This window comes from Trachymyrmex cornetzi, unplaced genomic scaffold (assembly GCF_001594075.2).
Source record: "Trachymyrmex cornetzi isolate Tcor2-1 unplaced genomic scaffold, Tcor1.1 scaffold64, whole genome shotgun sequence".
NCBI classification, from domain to species: domain Eukaryota; kingdom Metazoa; phylum Arthropoda; class Insecta; order Hymenoptera; family Formicidae; genus Trachymyrmex; species Trachymyrmex cornetzi.
Window position 1 is genome coordinate 551,950 of NW_017299959.1, and position 13,073 is coordinate 565,022.

The 13,073-nt window shown below is 35.5% G+C and overlaps 1 protein-coding gene across 4 annotated transcripts in view; it reads left to right on the plus strand.

Moving 5' to 3' along the window:
* LOC108766927 (amyloid beta A4 precursor protein-binding family B member 1-interacting protein) overlaps positions 1-13,073 on the plus strand; it is a 137,121-nt gene that overhangs the window by 56,659 nt on the left and 67,389 nt on the right. The window contains exon 1 of one of the 4 annotated variants that reach the window (XM_018516500.1): positions 5,124-5,451. The exons of the other annotated variants lie outside the window; for them this stretch is intronic. Coding sequence (XP_018372002.1) covers positions 5,272-5,451 — 180 coding nt within the window. The 5' untranslated portion in view covers positions 5,124-5,271. Of the gene's footprint in view, positions 1-5,123; positions 5,452-13,073 lie in introns of those variants that run through there. 4 annotated transcript variants of the gene reach the window in all.

Here is a 13,073-nt window from a genome sequence, read left to right on the forward strand (position 1 = left end):
TTTAGGAAGATACAAGGATTTTACTTAAAACAGAAAAATATAAAAATTAACAATATGTAATGATCTATATGAGTTACACTACTACTCTAATTTGTAAAATGCACATAAAATTTCTATAATATATAAAGAAATATTTAATTTTTATAACTTACGTTTATTTTACTATCTAGTGATATCAAGTATCGAGAATACATAAAATATTTTTCATATTTCTTTACTTTTTTCTCTTTTTTTTGCTAACATTTTCTTGAGTTTCATAGTCTGATGCACCGAGCAAAAAATGTAGAATTACGATAACAGATATATCAATTGATCTAAAAATAGATTTTAAGACAAAATGTGTCGGAAGAAACGTGTGTTTCGAGACTAAAATCGAATTTTCAAAATCATTTTATTAGCGATATATCGTTAGCAATTGTCTCTTCGTAATTCGAACAAAGTTGATAATCAAATAGTAACAAGATTACGTCATATTACTTCATGTATTTTGTTATGAAATTTATATTGTGCAAATTTTAAAAAGTACAATCTGTATGTTTTTATTTTTTCTTATTTAGTCATTTTGAATTTAGTTAAATTGAAAACGCTCTCTTCGAAGACAATTAGAAAATGTGATAAGTTTCAATTTTATACACGAGTGTTTAAATACGTGTTATCGGCAACTCGATCGAATCTAATGACGTAAGAGCTACATTCATGCGGGTTGGATAAGGGTGGGCTACCTTCATATGACTGAGCATCCCTTGGAAGGCTCTGTCAGAAAAAAAGAACGAGCCCGAGCTGCAAGATGCGGGGGTGAGTTTTCCATCTTTCTTTTTCTTTCGGTTCTCTTCTTTTCTTTTTTTTTTTTTTCTTTCGGTAAATCAGATGCAGCCTCTCCTCTTACCTCTCCCAAACGTGGAGCGCAACAGTTGGCGAGGAGGAAACATCTGTCGGTCGCAGCGCATGCGTATCCTTCAGGTAAAAACCTGAAGGGGTTCAGGGATTCTCAAATTTTCGGAAATTGAACTCACGAATATTGAATCGTACAAAAAAGGAAGAATAGATGCTTTTAACATAAAAATATTAAACATATACGATACACTTATGTTAGGAGAGAAAGGAAAGAGAGAGAAATTAGATACAATTTATTGTGATTAATTAAAGGTAAATTGGGAAAAATTTATATTATAAATATACAAAGGCATTTTTATTAAAACTCTGTTGAAACTGAAGATTAGAAAAGTAAAACTACAATGTGAAACACGCGATACGCATAACATTTCGAAAGCGGAAAATTAAGCTGCTTCTTCTTGTGCTCAGTTCGTTGTGGTGTTTTATTAGAAGTCCCTTCGTCTATATCTAGCGATGTAACTTTAGAAACGACACGCGCAAGAATTAGGACCAACCAACGGATGATGTTGACGAAGTATAGTGCTTTGAATTTTCGACTAGCATAACGGAGATGGTTGAAACGCGTAGTGTTTGTCATCGTTAAAACGATCTCGTAGAGAACGATGTGTTCCGAATTCATATTCGCCGAATCATTAGAAATCTTTTAAGATATCTATTTCTGTCAGTTAATGTCTTAGATTAAAAAGAATACAGAAGAGTAATAAATTATAGAAGGTACATTTTTGTTTATATTTGAAAGATATTTTGTAATAATTAAAACTAGAAAATGTTATTTTTTTCTTACAATTGTTACGGTAATTCGGTTTTGATATAAAATTCGCTTCTGTATTGTTTGCAATGTGTGAAAATATTTTAAATCTAAGTATTGTGTTCCAATTACAACACACATCATTAAAATTAAATTTCCTCGCATTTATACAACCTTGTAATTTACATACATAATTTACCACTTTATACCTATCAGAGCATTTCGTCCCGAACTTCTTGACATCTGCGAGACATGTATGTTGAAAAGTTAGTTCGACAAGTACCGGTTGAGAAAGTTCAGACTAACTTATGCCGCGTCATTTATTTAGCCATCTTGAGGGCCTTGCATGACTCACGTCGAAATTACATATCCATTTTCGCAGGCGAAGGGTGCCGAGAAACACCCTTCATTATGCACATCGGCCGCGCTATACGTACCTATAATCGCACGGTCTTATATCGATTCTAATGTAAATTCACCGTTCACCTGAGTTTTCTGTTAGTCATAAATGCGGTAGGTACTCAACTCGATGAAGGCCAGTTGCATTATCAAATGATTCTCGTAATTTGTTTTTTCTTTGTCATCTAACTAAAATTAAAATTTATTTATTTTATGAAAAGAGAAATATTAACAGATGAAAAAATATTATTCCTATTCTAAATTACTTGTCATTCTTTGCTAAAAACTATTGTAATAGTAAGACTTGAATATATATATTCTTTTACAGAAAATTATTTAAACAAAATGATATAAAAAATATTATTTAGAATTTTAATGTTTATTAAGGGATGTTCGTAATTTTTATTATTCCATAGATTTGAAATGATAATGAACATAATTTTTAAAAATTAAATTTTTGTACTTAACAACTTTTTACGTTTTCATTTAGCCATGTGTGAATTTTTGCAATTGGATATGTATACGTGTGTCAATGCCATTAGACCACATAATCATGTGACTTCCACAGGAAATGTTCAGAACTCGTGATCAAACGCAGAAACCAAGAAAATGATACGTCTTCGCCGCGACAAAACGAGTTGAGCCGAGCAAACCGCAATATATTCATACGAAAAGAACCTTCAAATGTAGGATTACGTGCGAAGTTCTGCGAACTTATATAAGTAGACAGGTGTATTTTTGCTTCCCTTTGAGTTCGCGGTTATTCCTGAGCAATTTAATCAATCGACAGATTTTTCTCGTTTTCCTGATTTTTATTCCAAAGCAGATAATATTATAACCAGATTCCAATTTCGATCTTTAAAATGTGTTTTTATCAGCATACTCGTGACCTTTTAGTATAACATTATTTTTGCATTTTTCTGTACGATAATTTTAACATTTAATTCTTGTCACGTACATTATTATATCTATAGCATCATCTATAACATGTTTTATTCCCGGAAAGCCGGATATGCGCTATTATTATAATTTCTATCCCAAGGCTTATATGCTGTTATATAAAAATGCATTTCACTACATAATAGAGAAGGCAGATGTGCCGATAGGTATCGAGTTCCTTCAGCTGGTTTGTCTCGTTCTGCTAGATGTCAAGGTCCTTAATGTTCCAAGTAAAACTTCCGATTTGGAAATTCGATAAGAGAGAGCGAGAGAGAGAGAGAGAGAGAGAGAGAGAGAGAGAGAGAGAGAGAGAATGAATAGGTCGCTTCGATAGTTTAAATTATTGTTCTCGCATATAATGAGTCCTTCGAAGTTCACTTATTTACAAGTTAGACTTCTGAGAAAGTTATGCAACGATCAAGAATCTATTGTGAGAAATAGGATGCTATTAATCTCCATGCTTAATGAGATTACAGAATTTCTTGTTTCGTAAATATACGAACGAAAAAGATATTTTTAAAAATAACACGGATGCTTTTCTTTAAAACCTTACATTTTGTTAAAACCTTTAGAATAATTCTTATGTAATTTTAATCTTACATTATTGTATAAAATGCAAGCAAATTGGTTTCATTCTTCTAAGATGAAAAAAAAAACATACATATTTAAAATACAACTTTTTCTAATATTTTGTATAAAAACATAAAAATCAGTATATTGTTTTTTTAATACAATTTATTTTCATTTAATTAGTTAGACCACTAATGAAGAACTAATAATTGGTCAATATTGTATATATCTATATAGGTCCAAACATTAGAAAAAAAACTATCGAGATTCTCGATAAATTTCTTTGCGCTTTATTGGAAATATCGTTGCTATGCGAGGACGAAGCACCGGGCTGATTCGAAAATCTGGAGACGATTTTGAGAGACACTGCGTATCTGTGCCGAGCGCCACGCGACCGGGTCGTCCGGTCGGGCTGGGTGCCGGGTGTTGTTGAAATCAACGTGGTGGGGTTCCTTCGACGAGCTTACGACTGGAGTCTTATGCCTTCAGTCGACTCTCGGCTCTCACTGCGACTCGAGCTGGCTGAGATTCCGTTAATTGAGTATCGAGCAGCCCGAAAACGCGCCTGGATGCTTCAGGTGCGGGGCCATTCGTCGCATTGAGCGAAAAAATCAAGTAGAGTAATAACAACGAGAGAAGTAGCAGAGGAAGAGAAGCTTTCCCTACAGTTACGTCACGCATTTAACGAGGAAGTAAACCGCGTGGGATCTAATACATCTCATAGAAGACAAAACTGCGAAGAGGCTTATTGAGGAGAAGTGAAGGGATTCGAGGAAGTGGTGGGGAAGGAAGTATCCTGCTGCGAGTCCTCGAGTAGTGGGATTGGGACTTGGCGCGAGTCGACAATCTCCAACCGATAGCGACTGACCAATAGTCCGGTTACTTCAATCCAGATCGATCACCTTATTGATTTTGGAATTCACTATGTATCGCACGGTTAATTAATAACATCGGTAGTTGCAAAATCGGAAAAGAGAGAAAGATCCGAAGGGAGACACCGAAAGTCGAGCGGTCAAAGACGAAAGAAACAGAACGGACCATCGAAGCAAGGGAGACCAGTCGATTAACCAGGTTCGCAGAGGGTGCGGCCGGGGCCGGAAGGGTCAAATAGATGCAGGAATCTGCAGACGGCATCGAACTCTGCCAAGAAAAAACATCGGATATCTACGCTCGAAGAAACTCACGTGAACGTGCTCGAAGGACGTTTTCCTGACCGAACAGATTGTGCTCGTGAATTCCGATTGTTTTTATAACTTTGATAGAAAAATTTTTTCCACAAGAAATCTGTGGCGAGAAAATATCGATTTAGCTTGCTGGAAGTTTTTACCTGACTAGTCACCGCTGTATCAACAGCAGAAAATCATCGAGATAGATATTCGCGAGTGCTCGAAAAATTAAGTATCTGTTTATCTTATGGTTGACAAGTCTCGCAACATTGGGATTGATTAATAATTGCTTTCCTCATATAAAGACTCATTGAAGGATCTTGAATTTTACGGTTCTCGATAACCTTAGAGAATATCTATAGTGATTTAAGAAATAATATATTCGCAAATGGTTGATTATATTTAAGACATTAGTGTTTGCAATTTTCAAGGATCAAGAGATCTCGATCTAGGACTCGTGTAATAGTTTGAACACATTTCGTCTCGCTTGAATGACACCGGTCGAGATCTAACGAGGTTTCGGTAACTTAATCGGAACGACGTGACATTACGAATATGTTGTGTGGCACATTTAGGAAGAGGAGCAGGCACTCAGGAGACGAGTATCGATTGGTTAGATCAAACACCATGCCGAGAATAGTATCGGGGCCGAGGGACATCAGCATGGCATCTGTGCGGAGAACGAAGTCAACGAGGACCGCTCGACCCTTACTGAACAAGAACCTACTGCATACGGTAAGGTTAGGAATAGATAAAATGCTGAAGGAATACATAAAGTAAAAATATTGGGACCGCCTGTTATATGAAAATTCTTAGGGAAAATATCTGTCATATCGTGGAACTTATCATAAAAATAAAATGATCTTGTTGTACAGAAAATTCTGCGATCATGTTCGCAAATTTTTTGGAAAAATGAGATAGTTATATTTTATGATCACTGTGTAAAAAATTTAACAAATGTTACGTTACAAAATTAGATTAAATTATTTGTGGAGAAACAAAATAATTTGTATAAATTTGATTTCGAATTTTTCATTTAATACATTAGAACTTAAATGCTACGTGAAACAAGATTTTCCAAATTTATAACCGCATGATGGCTATTTTCTTATTTTATATTTGCTTTATATGGTGGTATACAAATCGTCCATTTAATATTTATACACCGAATAACACGAAAATCGATAACATAAATACATGTTCAGCTTGTTACTCGTCGAGTTAAGAACATCGCGACGCATAGACCAGCCAGCCGATTGATCCTCAAAGGATTCGGATCGTCTCGAATCTACATACATGAATACGAATGCGTCATGCAGTTTGCATATGTATGCCGGCTACGGCGTCGCGCCGTATTCGTATGCATGCATTTGTCCGTATAATTTACGATGCTACATAACTTTAACTTGGACGCATTGTCGTACGCCAGGGGTGCATCTTAGCCGATTAATTAGCGATTCCGCATCCTTTATTTTGATGGTAAAGTCACAATAGCGTGACTGACAAGATAAGATTTAATGCTTGTTTCGCCGTGGTATAAGAACTGCAACCACTCGTAACAATAGCGTGACTGACAAGATAAGATTTAATGCTTGTTTCGCCGTGGTATAAGAACTGCAACCAGATATTCGACCGTTTTTAGTCGATTATTTGCAAGATCTAATAAAAATTCACTTATTTTGAATTTAAATGAGCGGAGATCGCTGCGTGTCGATCTTTCTGGTATCGATACGTTCGATCTGCCCTGTGACGATCTCACGTTTTCTCTCGTTCTTTTCGTTCTTCCCGAAAGCACATCGCTTTACTCCTTTTTCAGTCTAAATCCGGCAACGGTGAGGCGCCTCGGCGCCGCCACCTCGGATTCTCTCGTGGTGCCTGCCTGGACCGAAAGGTAGAGACTGACTCTCGAGGTTTGCCTTATAAGGTGTTCCGCGGGATGCCCAGCGTCCATTAGAAATCCTTTTGTCGGATCCGATCTCTTTTTCCGCGGATTCTGTCCAAGGGCGGATTCCGTCCGAGGGTCCAAGGGCTATCCCACCGGGAATTCGTTTCTGCGAAATTATTCGCTTGTCGGAAGAAGGCGCGTATCAATTTTCGAGAAGGACTGGGTCGAGTCTTTAAACACTAAACGTGAAAGAATGAAGTGTAATATTTACTTGTGAACTATAATGAAATTGATATACCGAGAGATATCTTAATTTTGGAAATTTCTCTTCCGTAAATATTTGTCCGTCTTTGAAATCTGATATAAAATTTTATTTTCAGATCAAAAATAGATTAGGATATTGCGAGGAGAATTTATAAAAGTTTATTTAATCGAAGCTAATTCCATTAATAAGATTGTAGAGTAGTAGCCATAAAATCTACAGAAAAATTAATTGCAATCGATATTATAAGTAAACACGGTAATTCGATGTCGTTCACTTCTATTAGTTGTATAACCTCTTTACCAGCCGCTGATTGGCCGTTATCCATAGACGAGTTTTTTTTCCCTCGAGTAGAGAGAATTTTAATGCATAACCGGCGAGAATGAGTTCATGAATATGCACATAAATATAGAGAACGAGTACGAGGTGCCTTTTTGCGGGATTTTTGAATAACGTGGAAAAATATTCGTTACACCGTTTGCGCCAGACCGAGCGCGCCTTCCTTGTTGAAGGAAAAAATTTTGTCCGCGGTCAAGGATGTCGTGGAATCCACAGGAATTTGGCAGGTTCAAAGTCGGCAAAATTTGTTAAAGTCGGCAGGTAAGCAGTATTCAGAATGAATAGGATCTATTTAATCCTAATATTACGTGGAAAAAACATTACTAAAAATATTAATTTGCTGGTTTAAATTTAATCACGATATGACAATGCCACGCAACGTGATAATATCTAATAAATATAACTACTGTTTTTTGCCAATTATTTATATGTACAGTGATTCGAGTTCTAATTTTATCATCGGAAGATACGGCAGTCTTTACCTTTATCTCCATAAATTCGGAACCAAAAGAAATATTTTACACTACATAATTTTTTACATTTTATTTTATCAATATTTTCTTCGCTATATTCTATTTTTGTTAAATTCAGCACGGGGTCATCGCACTCGACTCTAAACTGTGTAATTCACGTCAATACCAGTATTTCTGATTACAATAAAAAAAATCGATAAATAGCTGTCAATTACTTTTTGTCAAGTATAATTTTGCTTTCTCAGAGAGAAATATCGTAAAACAGCGCGGTTTACCTCCTCTTCGCGAAACCAGGTCGTCTGCGAAGTTGTAATCGGTGAAACCGAGCCTTCAGACGAATCGCAAAATTTCTAAAAATATTCGCATAAAGACAATAGCTTCGCTTCGAGATTCCGAGGAAAGAGACGGAACAAGGAGAGAAAGAATCGGAGAGAACTGCAGAGAGAACGTGTGCGCTTTTTTCGCCACTGTAATTTGTGTACCTCCGCCGTCCTTTGTTCACGTGTCTTTTTTTTTCAACCCATTCCTTCTTCTGCTCTTTCTCTCTCATCTTCGTCCTCCCGCGTCGCCGCGAGATCCTCCTCCGTTATTCCCTTCGTCTCTTTGCATCGCGAGATATCTCGGCGCATTCCTTCGTATCGTGCCACAGCGATTTAGGCTCCCCCCCAGTCAATGGCCCTTAGGTCTCTGTTAGGACTCGCTCGGCAAGCCACGTATGAGAAGCGTTAGTTCAAGTTTATTTCTGATAAGAACACACTACTTTATTATTACACGATCAAGAAAAAAATGGTAAAACTGCTTTTGTATCGTTTATCAAGCTCGTTACAATTCTCAGGGTTGCCACAGACCTAGAAAACCGAGAAAACTGGGAAAAGTCAGGGAAATTGAAATTGGTCATGGAAACCAGGAAAAGTCAGGGGAAAATGTAAAAAAGTCTGGAATTTCGCGCGCGAAATTTGTTCACAATTCCCTGAAACTGCTCCTATTCCAAATAATTGTTATAATTTTTTAAATATTATCTGACGTTTATAGTTAAATATATTCGAAACTTGTGCACTTTAAACGATATTTTAATAAAATAATTAAAATTTATATTTTATTCAGTATTTTTATTTGATCCCTCTTTTTCGTTATAACTGCATTCTTTTTTTCCAAAACTAATTTATTTTTCGTAGCTTGAATTTGCACCCAAAATTCTACTATGCTGCTAAGCTTTTTTGCATTGTTTTTAATAATATAGACTAGCTTTCCTACAATCCGTAAATCTAAATGTTAAAATTTACATATTTTATATTACTCATGGAAAATTTTCTATTTTCATCTAGAAAACCTGGAAAAGTCAGGGAATTTTAAAATTCATTTTCTGGCAACCATGATTATTTTTCTTTCTTAGAATGAAATATCTCTTCGTTATTATTAGAGCTAAAAGATATCGAGAATCTCCCGTTATACATTTCCTTAAAATTCACAAAAAATCGATTGTGTCTTAAAAGACTTCGCATTGCCAGTAGAGGATTAACAAAATTTTATAATCAAATCTTCTCGAAATATATATGATTAGAAATTCTTAGATTCTTATTGAAAATCGAGATAATCAATAATAATTCAAAAAGAAAATTGAAGAAATATTATTTTTAAGTGTATCTTATGAAAATTATATATACAATAAAAATAAATTGTAAAAAGCATCCTGTATACTGTTCGTAACGTTACGCAATTCGTTTTTAATGAGCTTTTTTTCACCTTCCGGTTGTTGGGGCTGTTTCCGATTAAAATCATACTGCACTCATACGAGACATTTCCTCCGAATTGCGCAATTAGTTCTGCATCTAGTATGCTAATTTTGTTATAATTATACCCGACGGCGGTATATTTCAACAAAAACGTTGTTACTATATTATTAATCCGAGAGCGATCGTCAGATGTAATTTACATCCCGACCGACGGTTCGATTTACTTTCGTTCGTTTTCATTGCAATTAATTTAATAATTTTACCCAATAATTTCCGCTTTCCAGCTAATCAGCCAAATAACGATCAGGATATCATGTATCGTCACAATACAGAACGAAAAGGGTAATTCATCATACTTGCTATGTAACGAGTTGCATATATCGATTTATAGATAAAGTGCAAAATATGCAGTTGACACGACTGAAAAATCATACGTTTTTCGAAGTAAAAATAAATAGATAATTCGATAATGGATAAATTCTACATTCTTATTATCTGCCGTTATTAGTTAATGTTTAATAAAGAGTTAAATAAAATGCACCTATCTATAAACATACGTTTTACTACGCATAGCGAGTTTTTTTGTTCTATCTTTTTAATTACTACATACAAATTACACTTATAGACTTAAACACTTACGAGATGAAGTTATAAATGTTATCGCTGTACAGTCTCTTATTATTTTTATGTCATTATTTAATCGTAATTTTGCCATAATTCCAGTCTCTCTCTATCTCTCTCGCTCCCTGTTGTATCTCTTTTATTATTATCGTTATTAAGTTGCCATCGATTTTTCTGGAAACTAGACGATCGCGAATTATTCTTGGCGACGCGGTACGACGTGACGGGCGGCTGGCGTGTACGCTATTAACTCTAATTAGCGATTATTAGAAGACATTCCACAGAGAGACGGCGCCGCAAATTGAAGGCGGCGCAAACCGGTGTGAACGACAGAACAACGAGGGCATGGGACGAAAGGGGATATAACAGCCTGATTAAAACAAATCGTCGACCGGCAGAAATGAAATTGCTAGTCGGCCAATGCGCCGAGATAAGCGCTCTTTTGAACCAATTTTGCTCCGTACGAAGCATTGCGAAAAGGGTAATTTATTGCAATCCTTATTTACGTTTCGACACGCCTCTAGAAGCTTAAGAAAAGCAGAAATAATTTTAATAAGTGCTTTTTTTTAAGCAGAAAGAAATACTTAGAAAATGTTAAAACCCGACAAATTTAAGATAATAAAAAAAAATGTAGCAAAACAATAAAAATCTGCTAATTGCAATGAGATAATTTTCTTAATTTTATTGGTAAAATAAAAGGATTAAAAATTATAGACGAAATCTCTCATTCTTCAAGTGAACGCGCGGAAAATTTGCATCAACGTGACGTACGAACGAGTTGGTGATTTTATCGCGAAGGACCCAGACGAGAAAACGGGTACGGAGTCATCACACTGACGAAATAAGACGCGTTCCTCACGGGATATGAGACGCTTTCGCGCGTTATTGAACGTATACGATACAACGGAATAATCGTCGATGGTGCAACGAAAACGAATTGCATAAGCTTCTTATGGAATGGCCTGATTAATTGTAGATTCCGAGTAATATAAACATATAGTACAATATGTGTCTCTTGTTTCTGATTGCATCGAAGCTTTGATTAGCTAATCGCTCTTTCTAGATCACGAATTCAGTTGTGAACAGAGTTAATCGAACATTAACTGTCGTTGATGTCATAATTTATTTTAATTTTATGTTTGCCCATTGCATGATGTTCTATTATTTATAGGATTAAAAAAATTTTTATCTTAAAATATTAAACAATAATTAATATTAAATAATTTAAGATTATAGATTGATTAATTTGCGCAGCGTATTCTGAAGCTGAAAAAACAATAATATTTTGATATAGTTGTTATATTTATTCGTTTTAACGAAATGTGCGTGTATGTATGATGTGATCAGGAAATGGAACACACATAATACAAAACACGTGCGAGCGAGCATATTTGAGATACCGTCGACCTCTTACATTTTCCAAAACAACAGCATCTACATAACACTACACGTTTTAACATCGCATGTAAATGCGGATGCAGCATCGAATGTGGGATAAGAATGGGGGAAGAGGCCCGGTACACGAAAGTCTCGAATTCTTTCGCAAGCGTGGGAGCTAACGAGACGATTCGTGGCCCAAGACCTCAGATAGGTGCGAATGGGAACAATACGTCGGAAGAGAAGGCCCACCCGCGCGATCCTCGTCTTTCTTCCTTTCGAGTTTACGGGATTTCGAAACACTCATAATGCATATCTTCGGTTCGAACTTGATCGATCAACAATTCGCTGCGCGCCGCGTTTAATGACAGCTAGACTATCTTTTCCGGCTCTCTGTTATTTATACGAGTGAAAAGAGAGTTTTATATGCGTAACATAAACTTCCTTCTCTGAAATTTCAGTGTCAAAACATTGAGCCGAACATGCTCGTTGTACCTAATTTATGACTTTAGAAATTTTTCGTTGGATTCGTAGTTATACATACAACTCTCCCATTCCTCAAGTGATGGGATTGTCTTCGAGTTCCGGTATTCGCCTTCGCTTTTCTTATTATAAAGAGTGTATCAAACTTTCTAGATATTAATAGTTGAACAAAATGTTACGAATTATCATCAATAAGATTTTTTACAATTGAGCAACTGAAAATAGAAAGAAAATTAAAATTTAAAAATTAATGAGATAATAGTTTTGTAGCTCCAAAAATAAATTAAATAAGTAAACTGCATATGAGAACCTCCAAAAATGTTTTTTTTTTTCGTAAAAATAAAGATATCTCCGAAATATATCGCGACAATATATGTAATATAAAAGATCAAAGTATAGCGTCATGAAAGTTAATCGGTCATTTTATTGCTTCTTGCGACCATATCAACCTTTGTCCAACGATCGCGATCGGCTCACCGAGCGAGTTATATTACGCAAGGGATTCGCTTGCAAAAGGAATAAGGAAAAAAAAAGTCGCGTTACCTGAGCCTGCTTAACATAATACGTACATTGATATGTTCGCTATACTTCAGTCACCCCGAACTCCATGTTGCGTTCACTTATAATGTTAGTCATTAGTCGATCGATTTGCTGTAGAAAAATCAATTGAAAGTCAATCGCATGTTTTTCTGTGGAATACTTGATCATTAAGAAAAAAACACAATGAAGACGCTGGAAATGCGAAATATATCATGCTGTTTGTACACTTATTTCTTCCTTATCTAAATGCGTAATCATTAAATGAATTACTTGTACGAGTAGTGGAGGATACTGGTATATAATTTTCATCATATTACAGACACTCGTATGTATTAATATAGAGTGAAATCGCAATTGTGCTATTTTTCGTCATTATATAGAATCACACTGGAGTTCAGTGTGAAATATTCACACACTGTTGAACGTACAGCATTGTGTGTGTGTGTGTGTGTGTTCTGGAATTTTGTAAATTCCTGGAGAACTTAACATTCTTTAGAAATCTACTTTTAGAAGAGAAGCTAAAAGTATGATTTTGACTAAGATCAAGAGATATTTTGACAATAAATTGCTTTTCTAATTATCTACTCTCTAAATCTGAATCAGTGGATATCAGTGCCAAGTATACCACTGGAAATCAGTGAATG